This window comes from Sorex araneus, chromosome 2 (assembly GCF_027595985.1).
Source record: "Sorex araneus isolate mSorAra2 chromosome 2, mSorAra2.pri, whole genome shotgun sequence".
NCBI classification, from domain to species: domain Eukaryota; kingdom Metazoa; phylum Chordata; class Mammalia; order Eulipotyphla; family Soricidae; genus Sorex; species Sorex araneus.
This window is the reverse complement of record NC_073303.1, coordinates 219,376,335-219,398,278: the sequence shown is the minus strand read 5'-3', so window position 1 is coordinate 219,398,278 and position 21,944 is coordinate 219,376,335. Positions and strand designations below refer to the sequence as shown.

At 51.8% G+C, this 21,944-nt stretch overlaps 1 protein-coding gene across 3 annotated transcripts in view; it reads right to left on the bottom strand.

The window, feature by feature from the left end:
- Positions 1–10,110: 10,110 nt before the first annotated feature.
- Positions 10,111–21,944, bottom strand: part of RNF41 (ring finger protein 41) — a 35,826-nt gene continuing 23,992 nt past the window's right edge. For all 3 annotated transcript variants that reach the window (XM_055127240.1, XM_055127242.1, XM_055127241.1), the window contains 5 exons: positions 21,589–21,701; positions 15,366–15,637; positions 14,042–14,177; positions 13,287–13,390; positions 10,111–12,347 (listed from right to left, as the gene is read on the bottom strand). In XM_055127240.1, the coding sequence (XP_054983215.1) occupies positions 11,996–12,347; positions 13,287–13,390; positions 14,042–14,177; positions 15,366–15,637; positions 21,589–21,678 (954 nt within the window). In that variant the 5' untranslated portion in view covers positions 21,679–21,701 and the 3' untranslated portion in view covers positions 10,111–11,995. The remainder of the gene's footprint in view (positions 12,348–13,286; positions 13,391–14,041; positions 14,178–15,365; positions 15,638–21,588; positions 21,702–21,944) is intronic.

The following is a 21,944-nucleotide window of genomic DNA, read 5'->3' as shown; positions in this document are numbered from 1 at the left end:
CTGCCCCCCCAAAAAAATACAGCAGCACGAAGATCTTGCTGCAGCTACAGAGTGGGAACATAACTCTCATCTTTCACAAAGTGATGTTCTAACTTCTTGGTGTGTTAACAGACTTTTCTTCATCTCTAGCCCTCCTGCACTCACCCCTACAATTCCATATCTGGGGCCAGAGAGATTACACAGTGGGTAGGGCCCTTGCCTTACACGTGGCCCAGGAAGAGCCTAGGATATTTGTTTGAGGTGCTTCTTTTTGTAATTTATTCTTCAAGGCCACGGAAGGCAAAGGGTAAGAATTTGTAGAGGGGGCTGGAGTGATAGCACAGCGGGGAGGGCGTTTGCCTTGCACTCGGCCGACCCCGGTTCGATTCCCAGCATCCCATATGGCCTCCTGAGCACCACCAGGGGTAATTCCTGAGTGCAGAGCCAGGAATAATCCCTGTGCATTGCCGGGTGTGACCCAAAAAGCAAAAAAAAAAAAAAAAAAAGAGTTTGTAGAACTTTCTGTACATTTCATACAGTAGCTCCTCCCCACTGCCCCCACCAGCATCACTGTCCTTGTTCATGTCCTGGCCGTTCCCCTCTTTGATGCCTGTGAGTACTAAGGAGGCCTGTCGCCGCCCTCTAGACTTGCACCAACCATCTCTTCTGATGTTCAGCAACAATTAAACTGTTTCCTCTACCGCCTAGGCAGGTCTTAGGTCCATCCGCATTTCTCTGGGGTAGTTGTAGGTCAAACAAGAGCTCTTCCTTTGGAGAGCAGGCGTGAGGGAGGGATCACACCTGCCCATCTGTGGAAGGTGGCACTGACACCACCACACAAGTGGCCAAATTAAAGCTCCCAAAGCAGAGGCACAGCCTGTTTCATGCCGTCATCACACTCAGCCCTTTACCACTCTTCTTTCTTTCTTTCTTTCTTTCTTTCTTTCTTTCTTTCTTTCTTTCTTTCTTTCTTTCTTTCTTTCTTTCTTTCTTTCTTCCTTTCCTTCTTTCTTTCTCTTTCTTTCTTTTCTTTCTTTCTCTCTCTTTCTGCCTTTCTCTTTCTTTCTGCCTTTCTCTTTCTTTTTTTCTTTCTTTATTTCTGCCTTTCTCTTTCTTTCTTTTTCTTTCTTTCTCTCTTTCTCTTTTTCTTTTTCTCTATTTCTTTCTTTTCTTTCTTTCTTTCTTTCTCTTTTTCTTTCTATTTCTTCTTCTTTTTTTTTTTTTTTTTTTGCTTTTTGGGTCACACCCAGCGATGCTCAGGGGTTACTCCTGGCTTTGCACTCAGGAATTACTCCTGGCAGTGCTTGGGGGACCATATGGGATGCCGGGGATCGAACCCAGGTCGGCCGCGTGCAAGGCAAACACCCTACCCGCTGTGCTATCGCTCTGGCCCCTTTTTCTTTCTATTTCTTTCTTTCTTTCCTTCTTTATTTCTCTTTCTCTCTATTTTTCTCTGTTTCTTTCTCTTTCTTTCTTTCTTTCTTTCCTTCTTTCTTTCTTTCTTTCTTTCTTTCTTTCTTTCTTTCTTTCTTTCTTTTCTTTCTTTCTTTCACTGGAGCGATAGCACAGAGGGTAGGGCCTTGCACATGGCCAACCTGGGTTCAATTCCTCCGTCCCTCTTGGAGAGCCCAGCAAGCTACCGAGAGTATCCCGCCTGCACGGCAGAGCCTGGCAAGCTACCCGTGGCGTATTCGATATGCCAAAAACAGTAACAAGTCTCACAATGGAGACGTTACTGGTGCCCGCTCGAGCAAATCAATGAACAATGGGAGGACAGTGCTACCACTCTTTCAGGGCCTAGTACAGTATTTTCCCCTGTTTATTCTGTACCCTGACCCAAATACTCGGCACCCTCTCCTTGCTTGTCACTTAAATGTCCATTCTTGTGGGCGTTTCCCCCCTTTTTTTTCTTTTTGGGTCACACTCAGCCACCCGGTGATGCTCAGGGGTTACTCCTGGCTTTGCACTCAGGAATTACTCCTGGCAGTGCTTGGGGGACCATATGGGATGCTGGGATTCGAACCTGGATAGGCCACATGCAAGGCAAACGCCCTACCCGCTGTGCTATCGCTCCAGGCCCGGGCATTTTTCTCTTAACCGCATCCTGCGCCCTAATCCTATTATGTAGCCTTTCTTCTCCCAGAGGCTATATAAACTCTTTAGCACACATACACCACTCCCCAAAAAACTGAATGGATTACTTTTTATATAGTGGTTGCGTGTACATCTTCATCTACAGAGTCTTAGCTTCTGTTAGGGAGGGATGTGTGTGTGTGTGTGTGTGTTTTTATTTACCGCATCTCCTGGGCTTTACACCCGTGTGTCGCGAATATGTACTAATAGAATCTTACCCAGTAGGTTCTACTGTGATGTGGACTCCAAGCAGCTGGCGCGCCAGGCAGAGAATGCCCAGCAGGGGGCGCGCGAGAACCGCCGTGCAGGGTCCGGAGGTCCAAGACTTACAAAATGGAGGATCTGGGCTGCAAGGGTGTGGGGGGGGGGTGGAGTAAAATCTCGCCTTCCCAAATGCTTCAAGCATCGAAATTTCGTGCCCACCAGATACTTTCTAATTTTTATTATCTCCTCATTATCTCACTTGAAGCTCCCCAACGCCTTCCGTTTGTGCCGCGCAGTATTTGTCACCATTCTTTTTTTTTTAATTTTTAAATTTTTTTTTATCCTTTTATTATTATTTTTTAGCACAAATGCCCACACAACTTTCTCTTACAAGGTAGTTCTCTAGATAGTATATAAATTTAAAATGTTGATCAGCTTAGTATTAAACTATATACAATCAATTTTATTTTACAGGGTGCAATAAATTATGCTTCTCACATCAGAGGACAATTATAACTGAAGTTATCCTTGGGTCCCATACAGGCAAATTAAGATTGCATTCTTCAGGCTGTTTCAATAGCACTGGATTTGGCCATTCCCATTTAGAAAATACCAAGAAAAATTTACAAGAGTTGACACTGTTGCATTTGGATAAAACTGGCAAGTTCTTGCTACTAGCATAGCCCAGGAAACACCACCGAGGTAACCTAATATATTGAAATAGATGTTGTGGCATTTGGCCCAAAGTTTGATAGCTCTCAGAGTTAACCCGAAGTTGTCAATGTTTGGTACTAGATGTAAAATTTCATCAGTTACTCTGCAACCATTAAGACTTCTTATGCATCTTATATCTAAATAATTTTTAAATTTTTTTTAATTAAAATTTTTTTTTTATTTGTCCCTTTTATTTGTCACCATTCTTGACATTTCCACCCACTCTTTAATTTCTGGTTCAGGATGTGTCCTTGATTTCTTCCCAAAAGTTACGTTTGCCAGAGTCTTGCAATCCCACTGGATTTTCGTTTCCTAGGGTGTTTTAAGGGACTGGAAATGTAGTGTGGTGGTTTGTCTTTGTGAGATCCTGAATCCCTCCCCCCCAGTACTGCTTACCAAAAAAGAGTCTACAGATATCCTCCATAACCCCTTCAAATTCTCCCTCTCCACTAAACCATGAATTCAGAAAGCTACACTTTTCTTTGAGACAAAGTATCGCCATGCTTTCTTCCTCCTCTTTGGAGGACTGTGGTTTGGGAGAGGTACCTGCCAGCACTCAAGGGACCATGTAGCGTTTGGGATGGAGCCCTGGGCCTCTTGCACACAAAACAAGCTTGTGTGTACTTGGTAGCCATCTCTCTGGCCCTATTTTCTCCCTTTTTTTTTGGGGGGGGGCCACACCTGGTGATGCACAGGGGTCACTCCTGGCTCTGCACTCAGGAACCACTCCTGGAGGTGCTCAGGGGACCATATGGGATGCTGGGAATCAAGCCCAGGTTGGCCGCGTGCAAGGCAAACGTCTTACCTGCTGTGCTGTCACTCCAGCCCCCCTTTTCATTTTCTTGAATACAAAATGTATGTCCTTTGCCTTCAGCTCCATACTACATTAATGGGGAGGTTTGAGGAGGTTGGAGGACATACTGTATCCAGGGAGGACTTCCCGCATGTAAACCATGTGCTCACGCCTCCCCTGGGCCCAAACCAGTGATGTCTTACTGGGCTCAGACTCTGTATTCTCTTGCTCTGGGAACACTGCGTCTCCTTCTTTCCTACCTACCCTCTCCCTTCCGTAGTCTGCTAGAGTCATTCGTCTTCCAAAACCAGTTTCAAGCATTGTTGTTTCAAGGGGTTACTCCTGGCTCTGCACTCAGGAATTACTCCTGGCGGTGCTCAGGGGATGCTGGGAATCGAACCTGGGTCGGCCACGTGCAAGGCAAATGCCCTACCCGCTGTGCTATGGCTCCAGCCCCCTCCTGCTTCAGTTTCTTACACTTAAAACACTGCTTTCAGGGGCTGGAGTGATAGCACAGCGGGTAGGGCGTTTGCCTTGCATGCGGCCGACCCGGGTTTGATTCCCAGCATCCCATAGGGTCCCCTGAGCACAGCCAGGGGTAATTCCTGAGTGTAGAGCCAGGAGTGACCCCTGAGCGTTGCTGGGTGTGACCCAAAAAGCAAAAAAATAAAAAAATAAAAAATGAAACACTGCTTTCAGATTATTGTCCTCGCCTGAAGTTCCGACCGAACACATGTTCCTAGTGCCTGCACACCCAGCCTCGACCAGTATCCTAAATTCTTCCTAACTAAGGAGAAGTGAAACCTCCCATCCTGCACTAGGGCTGGGTGTCTCCACGTAGCGGCCTAATGCTTCCTGCCTTTCCCTCTTGAAATTCTGTCTTTTCACCTCAGAGCAAGCTAGTTCCACCCAGTGTTTTCTGTGGCATGGTTTAGTCTACCACCCTGCGGTGCTCAGGACTTACTCCTGGCCAGGTTCAGGGAACAACCTGGTGCCAGAGATTGAATGCAGGGCAACTAACTCCAGGGCAAGCGTCCTCCCTGGGTACGATCTCTGCAGCCCCATATGTAACTAATAGAAGCATGAGGACCAGGGAGGTAGCTCACGGGGCTGGAGCATAGGCCTCGCCTGTGGTGGGTCCCGGCTTGCCCCCTAGCACTGAGGGTACCCCAAGCAGTCCTGGAAGTGACCCCAAGCACTGAGCTGGGAGTGTCCCGGGAGCATGGCCAGGATGTGGTCCAAAAAACATCAGCCAACTTAACCACACCATATTTTCCAGATTACTTCTGGAATTTCCCAAGGTTTCGTTCTCAGACTCCCTGCTCTCCTTTAGTGTCTGCATTCATTCCTAGGATTTTTTGGATCAACACTAACTTATAAATCTCCAGCTCTAAGCCCTGATTCGGGCAACGGGCCCGTATTTCCTTTTGCTGATCCAACACTGCTCTATGCAAGCGCTCCTAAACCTCTTTGTCGCCCTCCCCAAAACTAGTCAGGTACATTCAAGAAAATATGTATGATTCCTCTTTAGTTGTACACCCCTTAATCTGCGCGGTCGTTAGGAGATTCAGGATCTGAAAGGACTTTCGGATTCAAGTCCTGGTTCTGATCATCACTTATGTGAATTTTGCCTTTTGTTTTTCCCACAGAATATGGAGATGATAATAGTGAGTTGTAGGGATGGCTAAAAATATTCACCTTTTCCACTGCTAGTACATCTTATTCAGATCACATTTCCCATGGTTCATGGAAGACTTACGTCCCTCCCCCCTTCTCCTCTTTCCTCATTATCCCTTTGTACTTACTTAGTATCCATTTGCAACAAACTTTCCCATTATTTGTTCAAATGTGTATTGCTGATCTGCAGACTGCTTGAAAGAAGTGTTTCTCAATGACTTTTTTGGTTTGCTTTTGGGCCTCACCTGGCACTTGCCTCTGTGGTTACTCCTGGCTCTGCACCCAGAAATTACTCCTAGCAGTGCTTGCGGGAGGGGGTGGGGGATGGAACAGGGACCATATGGAATGCCGAGGAGGGAACATCCATCAGCCGCATGCAAGGCAAGCGCCCTACCCGCTGTACTTTCCCACCCATTTTTAAAATCTTGAAAATTCCCTACTATTAAAAGGCAAGAATTAGCCCCCAATTTTCTGTTTGATCTTCCTTACTGAACAAATGGTGAGCTCTAGCTTTCGCTAGTTTCTTCACTTCCACCTCTTGAAGCTTGAAAACTGGTGAACCGTTAAATTCTGGATCCACACTTTATAACCCGTGAGCACTTCCTGGTATGAGCCCAACCCCCCCAAACACACACACACACACACACACACACACACACACACACACGAGGGCTGAAGAGATAAATCAGGGATTAAGGGATTAAGGTGCTGGCCTTGCAACCTGCTTCAAATCCCCAATACCACACGATCTCCCACAGCACCCACAAGTACTTGCTAGGGGTCAGGCCTGAGCAGAGCCTGGAAAAGCCTGAGCACTGCAAGATAGTACTGTTGCACTGTTGCTCCAGTGGGCACCAGTAACGTCTCCATTGTGAGACTTGTTGTTACTGATTTTGGCATATTGAATACGCCACAGGGAGCTTGCCAGGTGCTGCCGCGTGGGCAGGATATTCTCGGTAGCTTGCCGGGCTCTCTGAGAGGGACGGAGGAATTGATCGAGCCTGGATCGGCCGCGTGCAAGTCAAACGCCCTATCGCTCCAGTCCCCAAAACCACAGAAGAAAAAAATTCGGAGTCAGAGACACAGCACACAGCCTGTGAGGTGCTTGCCCTCTGTGCCGCCCACCTGGGCTTGATCCCTGCACCCGATTCCCCGAGTACCAGCAGGAGTGACTCCTGTGCACACAGCCAGGGTTAATCCCTGAGCCTTGTGATTTAGCAGATTTAGCAGTCTGGCTCTTAAAAAAATAGATCTGGAGGCTAAAGAGAGTTCGGGTGGGGCACTTGCCTCGTTAGAGCTCAACTTGGGTTCAATCCCTGGCATCCCATTTGGTGCCCCAGGCACCGTAAGGAGTGATTCTCCTGAGTGCAGAGCCAGGCGGAACCCTGAGCACCCCTGGTGTGACACTCCACCCCAAAAAAAGGCGGGGGAGAAAAAAAAATTTGGCAGTATATTTTTTTTTGTTTTTTTGGGGGTCACACCTGGCGATGCACAGGGGTTACTCCTGGTTGTGCACTCAGGAATCACTCCTGGCGCTGCTCAGGGGACCCTATGGGATGCTGGGAATCGAACCCGGGTCGGCCGCGTGCAAGGCAAACGCCCTACCTGCTGTGCTATTGCTCTAGCCCCAAGATTTGGCAGTATTGTGCTCCTGTTTTTGTTTTTGTATGTGGCTTTGGGGCCACACCTGGCTATACTCAGGGGACCATATGCAGTGCTAAGGTTTGAACCCAGGTTGGCTACATCTCAAACAAGCACCCTTCTCAAGGAGAAACAAAATGAAACAAAACCACTCATGGCCAAGGCGCTATAGCAAGGCTGGAGTCCATCCTTTCCACGTAGGAGGCTTGAGTTTGACTTCCAGTACCACGGTACCCCAAGCACGATCATAACCAACCCCCAAAGAGTGCTGGTTATTTATATAGTTCAGGACCATCTGACACCCCCCACAAAAAAAGGGGGAAATTTTGGCTTCATTTTCTCTCTCCTAACAGTGCTTAAATCTTACATCATGTATTACATGCTCATCTTGTCTTTTTTTACTGGGGGGAGGCACTATCAGCAGTGCTCAGGGGTCACTGCTCGACCGTGTCGTGCCAGGGGTTGAGTTCAGGCCTCCTGCAGGAAAAAGCGTCTGCTCTGTCCGCTTAGCTGTCCCCAGGCCCTGGAAGCTTCGGTCAGGCTGAGCGAGGACAGTGGGCAGGTGCCTGCCCTGCACGCAGGGCCCAGGCTGAATCTGCAGCCCCCACGATGGTCACTCAAGCCCCGCCAGGAGTGACTCCTGAGTACTGAGCCAGGAGTAAGCCCTGAGCATCATCAGGTGTGGCCCCAAACCAAAACATTTTGAAAGATACTGTCACTTTGCTACCTGAAGCCCGTCTTCCCCACACTCCCGTCCTAATGAATGCTTGGCCAAAAGCAAAATGTACTCCAAGAGGAAATTTTGAAGCTTTTCACGACTCTTCAAACACTTAAGCAATGGGTTCCGGATGTAATTTGCATTTTTTTTTTAGGTCACACCTGGCAATGCACAGGGGTTACTCCTGGCTTTGTACTCAGGAATTACCCCTGGCTGTGCTCAGGGGACCATATGGGATGCTGGGATTTGAACCCGGGTCAGCCGCGTGCAAGGCAAACGCCCTACCCGCTGTGCTATCTCTCCAGCCCCCGGATGTAATTTGAAGGAGCCTCAGAGTTGAGGGGGCAGGAAGGGAGCCCCGGCTGGCGCTCCTGGACAGCATCTGTTGTGTTCACTGCCGCAGCATCTTCTCAGCTTTTGGTTTCGGTTTGTTTGGGGCTGTCCCTGGTGGGGCACAGGGATCGTGCGGTGCTAGGTATGGAACCCGGGCCTTCCACATGCAACACGCGCACGCTGGCCCTTTGAGGTCCTCCAGTGCCCTACTTACATTTTACAATGACCCGTTTGGGGTGGGAAAATGTCCTTTTGGTTGTTTTCACTCCAGGAAGACATCCAGAGCACTGTTACAGTTGAAATCAGGGGGGCCAGGGAAATGGTTACAGGAGTTGAGGCACTTTTCTTCTATACGCCTCACCCTGCTTTAATCCCAAGCACCAAATATGGTTTCTGAAGCAACACATATTTCAGAAATATGGTTTCTGAAACACTGCCAGGAGTGGCCCACTAGCCCCCAACCAAGAAAAAAACAAAAACAACCACTAGGGTAAGACAGAGATGACACAAAGGCGTGGAGCGCAGGTTTTACATGAGCCTGGGTTCAATCCCCAGCAAGCACGGTCTGCAGACCCTCACCCACCCGGCACCGCCAGGATTAGCACCTGAGCACAGTCAAGAATAAAAAATAAAGGGGCTGGAGCGATAGCACAGCAATTAGGGCGTTTGCCTTGCACGTAGCCGACCCGGGTTCGATTCCCAGCATCCCATATGGTCCCGAGCACGGCCAGGAGTAATTCCTGAGTGCAGAGCCAGGTGTGACCAAAAAGCAAAAAAAAAAAAAAAATTACATTGGGTGCATGACAAATGCTCAACACATTTCCCGAACATTATTTCCCGTATGTTTCTCTGCCTATCCTGCTCTGGAGAAGCCTGTACACTTTCTCTCCCTTCCTCCGTTTTGGGCCACAGCAGTAGGGCCTTGCACGCAGCCGACCCAGGTTTGATTCCTTCGTCCCTCTCAGAGGCAGCAAGCTACCAAGAGTACCCCGCCTGCACTGCAGAGCCTGGCAAGCCCCCCATGGCGTATTTGGTATGCCAAAAACAGTAACGAGTCTTACAATGGAGACGTTACTGGTGCCCGCTCTAGCAAATCAATGAGCAATGGGATGACAGTGATCCAGTGATCCCATATCCCACAGTGCTCTGGGGTTACGCTTGGCTTTCTGCCTAGGATTACTCCTGACAGTGCTCAGGGGTTAGCCATGTGCAAGGCTACCTACCGCACTCTCTCTGGTTTGGGAGCCGCATCCAGCAGTAGTTAGGGCTTATTCCTGCCAGGCTCAGGGCCCACACGGGATGCTGGGGATCAAACCCTCCTTGGCTGCGTGCCAAGGTCAGTAACTGCTGTACCATCCATCCATCTTGCCATGTCCTCTCAACATCTCTCTCTCTCCCCTCCCCTCCAAGTTCAATCCCCGGCACCACATACGGTCCCCTAAGCACCACAAGGAGTAAACCCTGAGCACCACTGGGTCTGACCCAAACATCAAAATACGGTAAAATATAGATAAAACCTATGATCAGGGTTTGGCACTGCAGAGATTCAGGTGCTGCCAGTCCCCTTCCCTTCACGAGGGTCCAGATTCCAAAACAAAGGGATTTCCTGGAGAGTGGCCCCCACCCCCAGAGCACTTTGGGAAGAAGTGGTATCTAGAGGCAGGCCTGGAAAGCACACAGTGCCCACCAGCGCTGAGCATGCTTCGGCTGCTACAGGGCAGGAGAGGGAGGGCAGGGTGGAGGGGAGCAAACAGGGCAGAGATGAAGCGAGGGACACACCGTCCCAGGCAGACCCTCTGCAGGCAGGGGTTAATCGGCAGGAGGGGGCAGTTACATCAGCCAGGAAGCACGGTCAGAGAAGGCCACAGGCCACGCACAGGGAGTCTTGACCAGAGGGGGAGTGATGCTGAATTAAGAATTTTGAGTTGAGTAAAAGGTTTATTATTAGTGCAGTCAACACCATGGAACAGCACGTGTGACACAACCAGCAACCCGCAGAGACACTAGTGCAAAGGGTAGGGAAGCCTTAGCTGAGCTTCCTGGCTCCATCTGAGGGGTGCCAAGAGGGTACGGGCCCTTGGTAAGGCAGGCGGGGGAGGGAGTGGGAAAAATGGAGTAATAACCAGATTCATCGTGGCAGCGGTTCCAGATTCCTGAGCGCAATGTCCTGGGGCCGGAACATGGGACCGTTCCTGCCTCCCTTGCGCTGTGTCCCTCGCTCGTGTCGACTCCAGTGGCGCTCAGACTAACACTCGGGCTGGTGGCAACCTGGCCCGGCCTTCTACGATGGGCAGCTGTTAGGTGGTGACAATCTGGGCGTCATGGCTTTCGCTGCCTCTCCCCTGCCGTGGCCCTGCAGCCCCCAGGAGTCAAGGACGGTTCCGGACACTCCTCGGGGCAATACAAGCAGGGTGCGGCCTACAGTGGCGTGGAGGAGGGACAGGCACAGCTTATACTCTGGATGAAACTCCCCTCCCACCTGGCCTGGAAAAGTGTCAACTGTCCCTGCTTAGGGAACGGGGTGGAGGCTGGGGCGGCTGCCTACAAGGTGAATACTCTACGCAGGGGCTCCAGGGTGACCCCGCAGGGCTGGGAGCGGTTGGGGGGGGGAAGGGGGGGCGGCGCCGGTGTCCGAGGCTGGACCCTCACACCAGCCATGGGAGTCAAAGCAGCTCCTTGTCTCCACGGGTCCCGGAGGGCTGAGGCAGACATGAACTATCCGGCCAGGGGCTCCCTCGGGCCTCCCGACAGTAAAGCCGAAGGCTGTGCTGGAAAGCAAAAAATATAAAACAGTCCCACACCCCCTTCCCACCCTGGCCAGAATTCCCACATAGGAACAGCGAAAGAAAAGTTTTACATTTTGTTCATTTTTTTTTCTTTTTCCTTTCTTAAAAAAAAAAAAAAGTAAATAAATTAAATTGTCTACAATGTGGCTGGGCTAGAAAAGGGTAGCCATAACTAGGCCATTCTACATGTATAAAAAAAAAAGACCTAAGTGGGAGGAAGAGAAGAAGTAAAATATAAACAATGGCCAAAGGAAATGATCAAAAGAACTACTGGGACCCCAGGGCGGGCAGGGGCGCGGGAAGCGCAAGGCTGGGCCGCAGGAGGCGGAGCCTGGCCCTTTCAGCAAATGCTGGGGAGCTGCTTCTTGCTGAGGAACTGACCCCCCGCAGACTAAGCCCCACCCGCCCCTCCCCGCCCTGCCCCTAACTGTAGAAAGGCGTGGGAAAGGAGCGCCCATGTGGCGCGCCCGCCCCCAGCACCTGCGCACGGGCGGCTGCACAGGGCCTGCTTGGCACACGGTCCAGGACCCCCAGCGTCCGGCTGCCCACGGCCAGCGCTCGGGGCGCACCCTTTCCATCTCTTCAGCGTCTCTGCTCCCCAGAGCTCCTCTCCAAATGCTGTCCGGAGACGACAGGCCTGCCTCCTCCGATGCCAGGCGTGGGAGCCGCGACTGACCCTTAGTGTCCTTGAGCTACTGCGATCCTGTTGAGCGAATGCTTATCTGTGCTTTCTGAAAATATATGGGACCCGAGGCAGGAAAAATGGAAGAAGTGGGCACTTTGCCAGCCGGACCGAAAATTTAGAATCTTCCATGTCAGGGGGAAGGAATGAGGAAGGAATCTGGGTTTCCCACCTGAAAGGCGGGCACAGCGCCCTGGCCCTTCGGTGCCAGAGGGCGGGGAGGAGTGGCTGGGTGGAGGCCACAGTAGTAAGGGCAGCGGCAGCACCCCGGGTCCGGCTGCTGCAGGGACGGATGTCCTGACTTCCGTCTCTTCCTGGCGTCCCGTCAGCATCTCCTAGATCTCTTCCACGCCGTGGGCGAAGATCATGACCAGTCCGGGCTCCTGCACCATGTCGTCGCCCATGTGCTGGTTCTCACAGGCCATCACGACCACAGCCTGCTTGCCGGGGATGCGCTTGGCCACGTAGTTCTCATAGTAGCGCCGGTTCATCTGTCTCGTTTCTAGCGTGGCCAGGCCCTGGGGCCAGCTCCGCTCGTGGGCATTTTCGATCAGCTCGTTGACGATGGAGGCAGGACAGCCACTCTCCACCAGCGAGCGCTTGATGACAGCCTGGAGCACCGCGTCAGGGGTCGAGATCATGCCGCCCCAGCGGGTCACTCGTGCTGGCTGCAGGGAGTTCACCCACCTGCGGATGAAGCGGGCAGGTCATTCCGGCCTCTTTCCTGCAGACCCCAATCACCACCCACCCTGCACTTGGCTCCCCCCCCTTCCTTCTTTCCTCCCACCGCCAGATCAGAACCTGCAGTGCCCTCCAGCTGTTCCCATCGGAATCATCACGTAGATCCAACTCCTGCAGGAACCTTACTATTTTTCTTTAAAATCCCAAATGCTTGGTGCATGCCTCAGGCCTGGTGCACACAAGTGCTCAACAGTTTTTTTATTTTTCTTTTTGGGTCACACCCAGCTATGCTCAGGGGTTACTCCTGGTTTTGCACTCAGGAATTACTCCTGGCGGAGCTTGGGGGACCATATGGGATGCCGAGGATTGAACCCAGGTCGGCCGCGTGCAAGGCAAATGCCCTACCCGCTGTGCTATTGCTCCGGCCCCAAGTGCTCAACAGTTGTTTAGTGACGGACTCCATCATCCCAGCCTGTGCCACAACGCATGTTGTAAACATGTTAACAATTAAAAGGTTTAGGAATCGGACAGGACCCCGGGACCGAGAGGGATCACAGATTTTGTTTCAGCTGTACATCATTCATGTCACTTTCCTGGAAAGGCACTTTTTCCACCTCTGTGGATTGTTAAAGACAGGGATGATTATCTTCTACCTCTCGTTGGCCCTCCGAGTATACCACAGCCCTTAATACAAGGCTTTGTACATAGTAGACACTCATTTATTCTGGATAAATTGCAACTCTGGGTAAGCGTTCCCTTCCAAATGTCCACCCAAATGACCTGGGTCCGCTACTGGGCTCTAGCCGTCCCCTTCTTCCTGCACAGGCAAGGCGGCAGCTCCAGCCCAACCCTCTCGTGTCCCTCGGCCACTCCCTGTGCCTCCCCCTGCTCCCAGGGCTCTGCCCCAACAGGAGTGAGTGACTCCAGGCCCCGCGAGACACTCACTCTAGGATCTCGTTGTATTCAATGGTCTCCTCCAGATTCTGAAGGTTGGGGTTGACGCTGCGAATTGCACGCATGTACGCCTTGAGCAGCTGAATGTCTCGCTTCTGTGGGAGGAGAGGAGAACCGGGGATGATGCTTACGCAGACAGCGGCTGAGACGGGTTTCTCTGGGAAGGGGGACACTGGGGCTGGAGAGGTGCCGGGGACGGCGCTTGCCTTGCACGCAGCACCACCTCGAGACAGCAATGTCAGTTCACAGAGAAGGCGTTTAGCAGTGCTGGGGAAACCGTTTTGGTTTTCTGTGTTTCTAAGCCACACCTGATGGTGCCCGGGGCCTACTCCTGGCTCTTGCTGGGGCCACTCACAGGGGAGCTCAGCCCGATGAATTAGCTCTCTGGCCTGTGCTGGGGGCGAGAGAGAGCGAGCGAAGAGCACGTGTTTTGAGCCACACCCTGCAGTGCTCAGGGCTTCCTCCTGGCCCTGCGCTCAGGACTTACTCCTGTGGTGCTCGGGGGAACCATGTGGGATGTTGGAGACGGAACCGAGGTTGGCCGCGTGCAAGACAAGTGTCCTAACCGCTGTACTACTGTCCCAGCCCCCGTGTGTCAGGGGAATTTTTAGGAAAATGACATTGGTGAGGTAAGTGCAGCAAGAAGTACTCCAACGTGATCCCCGTGGAGCCGCGGGACGGCGTGCTCGGCCAGGCTCGACAGCAGGGGCCTGACTCGCAGACCGTGTTCCTGCATCGCGTCCTACCTGCTCCGCCAGCTGGTGTTTGTGTTCCGCTGAGGTCTTCTCCAGCTCTGCGATCCGTGTCTGCTGCTGCTGGACCACCGAGCGCAGGTGCTTAATGCAGTTGTGGTTTGGCAGCTCATCTTTGGGCATTTCCAGGCTGTGCCCAGAGCGGGAGAAGGAGAGGAACAGAACTGGTTAGTGGGAAATGTGGGCAGAGGGAGAAAATTGCTGAAAGGGCTTTCTCCAACCCCAAATTTCTAACACTTGTTCTGAGTTATTGTTGGGCCTCCTCCAGGCAGTCCTCCAGAGCCCCTGGGGTCCCTCTCGGCAATTCCCGGCCAAGTCGGCTTTTAGTTTGGTGTGAGAGTTTGCGAGTGTGCCGCAATATAGGGGTTACCCGGGGCCAGACCCGGCAGTGTCAGGAACCACATGGTGCCCAGGATCAAACCAGGCCGGCCATAGGCTCGGTGTGTGCCTTAAGCCCTGTGCTATCTCCCTGGCCCACATTTCCTCATTTCTCTCAGCCCGTCCTCTTTGGCTCCCGCCAATCCTCTCGCTATCTGCTTTCCCAAAGCTTCGTGCCCGCTGAGACAGTGTAATCTACCACACAGCTCTTCCGCCTACAGATCCTGCTTGGCCTTCTCTGAGAAGCCTCAGACCCACGGCCCAGCTACCAGCCATTACTCCAGTGTCTCACTGGATTAAAGGAAGAAAAAATACAGGGCAAGAGGAAACATGAGGCAGCTAGAAATCAGAGCAGACACTCTGACAAAGAGGGAGCGCACTGGAGTGGAAGGGCAGAATAAAGCAACCGGTGTTTGGTGTTAATACACAGATCACCCAGCAGTTCCTATGAAACCAAGATCAGAAGGCCAGGGATGTGGTTCGAGTGGCAGGGCATGTGCAAGGCAGCTGTGAGGCCCCAGCCCCACCAGCTGTGGCCCTCACAACATAAGAAAAAAGCAAGAGCAAAGACACTACGGGGGCGGGGGGAGGGGGCGGCGCGGCTGGAGCGGTAGCACAGCGGGTAGGGCGTTTGCCTTGCATGCAGCCGACCCGGGTTCAATTCCCAGCATCCCGTATGGTCTCCTGAGCACCGCCAGGAGTTAATTCCTGAGTGATGAGCCAAGAGTAATCCCTGTTGTGCACCGCCGGGTGTGACCCAAAAGCCAAAAAAAAAAAAAAAAACAAACAACCCACTTGGGGGACATATAGCAGAGTCCTTGGCGAAGGAATCAAACTACACCTGTCCCTGCCCCAACACATAGAAGCCGACCCCAGCTAGAGAGCAGGGGAGTCAGAGACAGGGCCCGTAACTGTGCAGGCAGAGGGGACGGTGGCTCACCCGCAGCCCTGTTCACAGGTCACAGGCCGTTTGGGGTTGTGCTCACAGTCGCTGAGGTGAGACATGAGGTTGTCAAGCCGGACAACAGCACTACAGCCAAACACAGCGTTGTCACAGGCGATTTGCAGCTTGGACAACATGTTCCGCATGATCCGAGGGACTGGACGCAGGTGGGCGACGGTCACAACGCTCCGGTCCACGGGGCACGTCTGCTGCTGAGAGAACCACTGGGTGATGCAGGCGTTGCAGAACGCATGCTCGCAATGAGGTGCCTGGAGGGGAGAGCGGGGGGAGAGGAAAATGAGCTGGGGCCCAGAGCCCGGCTCTGACTCACAGTGCTCAGGGCCGAGGTTCCTGGGTCCTGGCAAAACCGAGCTCTACTCCGGGCAAGGCACCGGTGCAGTCGACTTTCAGATGCGTCCTGTGTCCAGATTTAGAGAGAAGGAAAACTGGCAAAAGGCTGTGTGATAAGGGCGGGAGAGACAGGCCAGTGGATAGGCTATCTCCTTGCACACAGCCGACCCCAGCTCAATCCCCGGCACCACCCAGTGTCCTGAGCCACCGCCAGAAGTGACCCTGGACCACAGAGCCAGCACAGCTGGGCGTGGCCCCAACACTAGCGACATAAATACATTATGTAATAAACAATATTCCAGAAGACATGAGGATGTCAAGTATTAATTGTTCTGGACTGCTTGCACAGTAATTGCCGAAGGAGTGTGGGGAGGGAGAGGGCTTTCCGGGCTAAGCCAATCAGGGCAGGTATTTATGAGGCCAGAGTTCAATACGAAGCCGGGCCCGGCGCTCAGCAGTGGAGCACATGCTTCGCACATGAGAGGCTCTGGGTTTCATCACCACACTCAAACTATTTCTGATACGTATATATCAAATTCATGTATAGAGACATATGCCACTCCCTTTCCGGCTGCCAGGGAGGGACCAAGACCTGGGCCTCACACACACAAGGCAAGAGAAATATCACCACGCCACATCCCAGCCATGGTATGAATTTTTTTGTTGCTTTTGTGAAGTCAGAAAGTTTTTACTGAAATTTATTTAGAAAGATGTGAGGGGAGAGAAAGAGAAGGACGTGTTTGAGAGGGAACACAGGCTTCTCCCGCACTCCCGCATGGAAACAGGCAGGCCAAGGAATAGACAAACCAAGCTAGAACATGGGCTTGACGAGCAAGTTGTTTTTCTTTTGTGTGTGTGTGTGTGTGTGTGTGTGTGAGACACTCAGCAGTGCTCAAAGCTTACTCCTGGCTCTGAACTCAGGAGTCAACCAATGCAGGCAGGACTCAAGGACCCCTAGGGGGTACCAGGGATCAAATCAGGATAGGACGTGTGCAGGCTAAGCGCTCTGTACAATCTCTCTGAGCCTTTCTTGTCCCTTTCTTTTTTGGGAGCCACGCCTTACGCTGCTCAGGGCTGACCCCTGGCTCTAGCACAGGGATCACTGTTGGAAGTAGTTTAGGGACCATATAGGGTGCTGGGGATTGAACCTGGGATCGGGTGGGTGCAAGGCAAGTGCCCTCCCCACTCTATCTCTCTGCTTCTATTTCACTGTACTTTCTAGAGGCCACTGCTGGTTAACACTCCAGCCCAGAGCTTGCCCAGGGGCGCGCGCGCGCGCGCGTGTGTGTGTGTGTGTGTGTGTGTGTGTGCGTGTGCGCGCGCATTGGTATACAGGAGATAGCAGGTATGTGCTATATCCTTGAGCCCTTTATCCTGCAAAGATTTTTCTTTCTTTTTGTTTTGGGGCCATACCTGGCAGTACTCAGAGCTTACTCTTGACTGCATTCAGGGACTAATCCTGGTGAGAATCAGGGAACCATATGGGGTGCCCTGGATTAGAACCCCGGTCAGCCATATGCAAGGCAAGTGCTCCACCCACTGTGCTATCACTCTGGACCCCTGAGATCTACTACTTTATTTTCTAAGTGCTGGGGCGGGGGGAATCAATCCCAAGCCTCACATATGTGAGGTTCCAGCACAGAGACACACACTTTGCAAAGGCAAGGCCCTTTGCTCAATCCCTGTCACTGTAGGACCTGAGCACTGCCAGGTGTGGCCCCATAACTAACAACCCCAAAATGCAAACTGGATCAGATCACACGCTGCTCTGATCTGGATGGGGTTTCCCCTTGTACTCAGATCCCACTCGGGACCCATAAACTCTGCCAGGCCCGGCGTCTCCTCACCTCACACCCTCACACCATGTTCCCAGCTCCTTGCTTGGCCCATCTCAGCTTTCTGTTCCCCATCCCTCGGGAGCTCTGCGTTAGCTGCTCCCCTTCGAGCTTCCTCTAAATCGGAGCAGGACAGATCTTATCGTGCAGGTGGCAGCTTGGGTCTTTGTTCTTTGGGGCACGCCCACGGTAATGAGAGGCGACTCCTGGCTTAGTGGGTTCATCCTGGGCCTCCCGCGGCCAAAGCACGTGCTCCAGCCCTTCTGGGCTCTCTGGTCTGAAAGTACATTTTATCCCAAGAAATGTGGAAATAAACTCACAAAAAGTTATCAGGAAGGGATTGAGTAGATGAAGCTGAGTATCCTCAGGCCCGTGGGCAGAGCAGTACAGAGAGGCCGCTTCAGCCACAATCCTGGTTAACACCAACTGGCCCCCTTATGGCCCTCAAGACCCCGCCAGGAATAGCGCCTATGCACTGCAGCGTGTGGCCTAAACATGCCAGACTTGCTGGGTACGAGCAGCAGCAGCCTGATAGTGCCCTCGGGCTTCCTGACACCCCAAAGTCACCACTATGCCTCGGGCCAGACTCCAACACTTGGGACCAAGTGTTTCAAGAAATTAAACCACCAAAATTTAGGTATGCGGGAGCCACGTCCACAAACCACCTCCAGCTTCACCACAAAAGTTTATTTTCGGCGCGGGAGTGATATAGCACAGCGGGTAGGGCGTTTGCCTTGCACGCGGCTGACCCGGGTTCAGTTCCCAGCATCCCATATGGTCCCCCAAGCACCACCAGGAATGATTCCTGAGTGTAAAGCCAGGAGTAACCCCTGAACATCGCCAGGTGTGACCCAAAAAGCAAAAAAAAAAAAAAGTTTATTTTCCAGAGACTCATTAATAACTCTCGAAAGAGATCAAAAGCTGCAGCAAATCTCAGATCTATGCATGGCTGAATAATCTGGGACACAAGGAGATGGGTGGGTTAGCCCAGTGACCGCCCAAATCGAGTCCCCAGCAACCGTTTGATCTTATTATCTAAAACCATGACCCTGGCTAGACTCCACCATCTTGGGATGAACCTCACCAAAATATTAATGTGTTAAAATTTGGGCATGAGGGTTTTGTAACTGAAATCTCCAGGCTTCCTCGGAGTCGGAACGGGCCACCTCCCACACCTCCCTGTACTTCCAGAAGCCCCTGTAGTCACATCCACACTCCAGAGCTGCCACGTCACAAAAGCTGTTCCAGCTGTACCTTCCCAATAAAAATACTGAACTCCCTGAGCAAACTCCCCACAACTGTATGTATTGCAAACCACAATGCAAAAAGGAGAGAGAAAGTAGAAAAATGGTTGTTGGGGGATGTCAGGAGGGAAACTGGGGACACTGGTGGTGGGAAATGTACACTGTAGAGGGATGGGTGTTGAAACCTTGTATAACTGAAATCTAATCATGAATAGCTTCATAATGGTATATCTATAATTATTCAATAAAAAATACATTTAATAAAATAAATAACAAAATTTTATTATTAAATTTTATAAAAAAATTTTTTTCTCAGGGGCCAGAGTAATAATAGTATAGTGGGTAGAGTGCTTGCCTGGCATGTGACTGACCCAGGTTCAATACCAGGCATTCCATATGGTCCCCCAGCACCACTAGGAGTAATTCCCTAAGCACAGAGCCAGGAGTCAGCCCTGAGCACCACCAGGTGTGACCCAAAATTGAGAAAATGAAAGTTAAAACCACCTCCCTGCCCCTGCAGCTATGGTCCTCAAGCACCACTGAGCGTGGCCCCTAGATACCAAACCAGGAGTCCTGAGCATACACCAGGCATGCGAGACACTTGGCTTCAATTCCCAGCATCACATGATCCCCTGAGCACGGATACAGGACTAGCCCCCAAACCAACACCCCCCACACAAAGAATTCTCACTATGTCACTATTTTATACTATTTGAATTTCTTACCATATGAATTTATTATCTAATAAATTGCTTAAATAGGACGATCACTATCCCCAGCAGAAGCCCTACCCTAGGAAACCTGGCCTCACGGATGTTCCAGGCAGAGTCCTCAGAAGCAAACTCCTGGAGGTAGGAGGGTGGCTGTGCCTTAGTCACCAACTGTACCTGACATCTCGCTCATGATTCACTTCCAAGGATTCTGCAGGAAACAGCACAGGCCCTGCCAGGGTGGAAAGTGTCACCCCCCCCCCCCACTAAACTGACACCACCAGGCTAGCTTACTCCATACCCAGGCATCTGTTTCTGAGGGCAACAGGAAGCAAAAGGGTAGGCCCGGGGCTAGCTGCCACTGGAACACAGTCTGGTTTCACTTAGCACCTGGGCGGGACTGGAAACTGGAGAGGAGAACAAATTCAGAGATTCCAGGGAGCTGCTGGGAGTTACAGAAACAGTTGGGAGGGGCCACACACTGCAACGACGGGTGTCTGGGTTTGGAAAACACAATTATCTTGACTTAGTCAGTAGTGGCAAAGCATTAATGAGTACATACAGAGTGAGGGCAATATGGATGACGTGCAGGATGCCATGCCTCCATCACAGCAGTAAGATGATTAAGAATCCAACTCCTGAGACCAGAGAGATAGTACAGGGGGTGGGAGGCTTGCCTCGCATGAGGCCAACTGGGTTCGATCCCAGGCATCCCTTGTGGTCCCCCAAGCACCGCCAGGACTAATTCCTGAATTCAGGAGTAATGCCTGAATATTGCCAGGTGTGGCTCTCAACACCTCCTCCCCCCCCAAACCAACACAAAAACAGAGAATTCAACTCAAGGAGTCTGGAGAGACAGTACAGGGGTCAGAGCTTTCTATCCCCAGCACCTCATGCCCCCTCACCCACACACCCAGCACTGCCAGGAGTGACAGAGCCCACAGGAGTTTCTGAGTATCACAGGGCACTGCAACCTCCCCACCCCCCTACACGCCCCCCCCCAAAAAAAAAACCCAGAGAAGTGGCCTATTGAAGGTGGAAACTTCCATACCAAAAGAAAGAGTACGCGGCTTTATCAAAAGTTATTTTGTTTTTTTTTTAATAATAAATCCCACAAAAAACATCCTGCTTGCTACAATGTACACTCACTACACTTGGCTAAACCTGTCACTGTCATCCCTTGCTTATTAATTTGCTCGAGTGGGCACCACTAACGTCTCCATTATGAGACTTGTTACTGTACACTTGGCCACACCAAGCCATCAAAATGCAGGGAAGGTTGGGGTGGGTACCCAGGAGTGAGCCCTGAGTGAAGAGCCAGGAGTAACCTCTGGACATGATGGCTGGGTATGGTCCGAACCACATCTCCCTCCCCCCACACGCCCCCTGCAAAAACAAGTACAGAAATAGGCTTGAGACAGACAGCAGGATGCTTGCCTTGCACCTGGCCAAGCAGGGTTCAGTTCCTGGCATCATAAATGGTACTGCCCAAGTACTGCCAGGAGTGATCCCTTAACCCTGAGCACAGAGCAAGGAGTAAGCCCAAGTACTGCCAGGTGTGGATCAAAAAAAAAAAAAAAAAAAGTCCAGACGTATAGACAACTGAACACACTGCATCACAAGAGTCCGGTACGTCAATGCTGGTGAGAGGCGGGAATGCAGGATGAGAATGAAAGGAAGGAAGCTGCCTGGTACTGGAAGCAGGAAAGAGAAAAGGGCCAGAGCCAGTACAGCAAACAAGGTGCTGGCCTTCCACCCCGCCAGCCTGGCTCGAACCCCAGCATCACCGAGAGGAATCCCCCCGCAGAGCCAGGAATGAGCCCTGAGCACTGCCATGTGTGGCCCACTCCACTCCTCAAACAAGGAAAAAAAGGGAAAAAAGAAAAGAAACTGACTCTGAGGGCTGGAGAAACTCCTCAGCGGAATCTAGAAGGCCCCTTCCTCCTCTGCCCGAACACTATTATTCTACGTTTGGGGCAGGGCAGGGAGGCGGCCAGAGGGCAGTGATAGGAGGAGGAGTTGGTGACTTCCCCTTTGGGCCCACGACTTTCCACTCACTCCACTGCCATCACCCACTCACCTGCACCGGCTCCTCCAAGACTCCACTGCAAATAGGACAGATCAGGTCTTCATCAACATCCCCCTGGAATCGGGTTACATCATACCCCATGTCTCATCACTGAAACCTGGGTCCTAGAAGGAAGAACAGGAGAAGCGGGCAGTTCAGACGACGCCTACGTGCCAGCTTGGACTCATCGGCTCGCCCAGTCACACACTCACCGCCTACTGTGCGACACTCGGGGAGGGGGAGCAGAGCCGAGATATCTAGTTCTACTGGGAAATGACATAAACATAAACACACACTAGAAGTGCAGAAGCGAGGCTGGCGATGTGTACAGGAGGTAAGGCACTTGGCTGCAGGCAGCTGCAGGATCT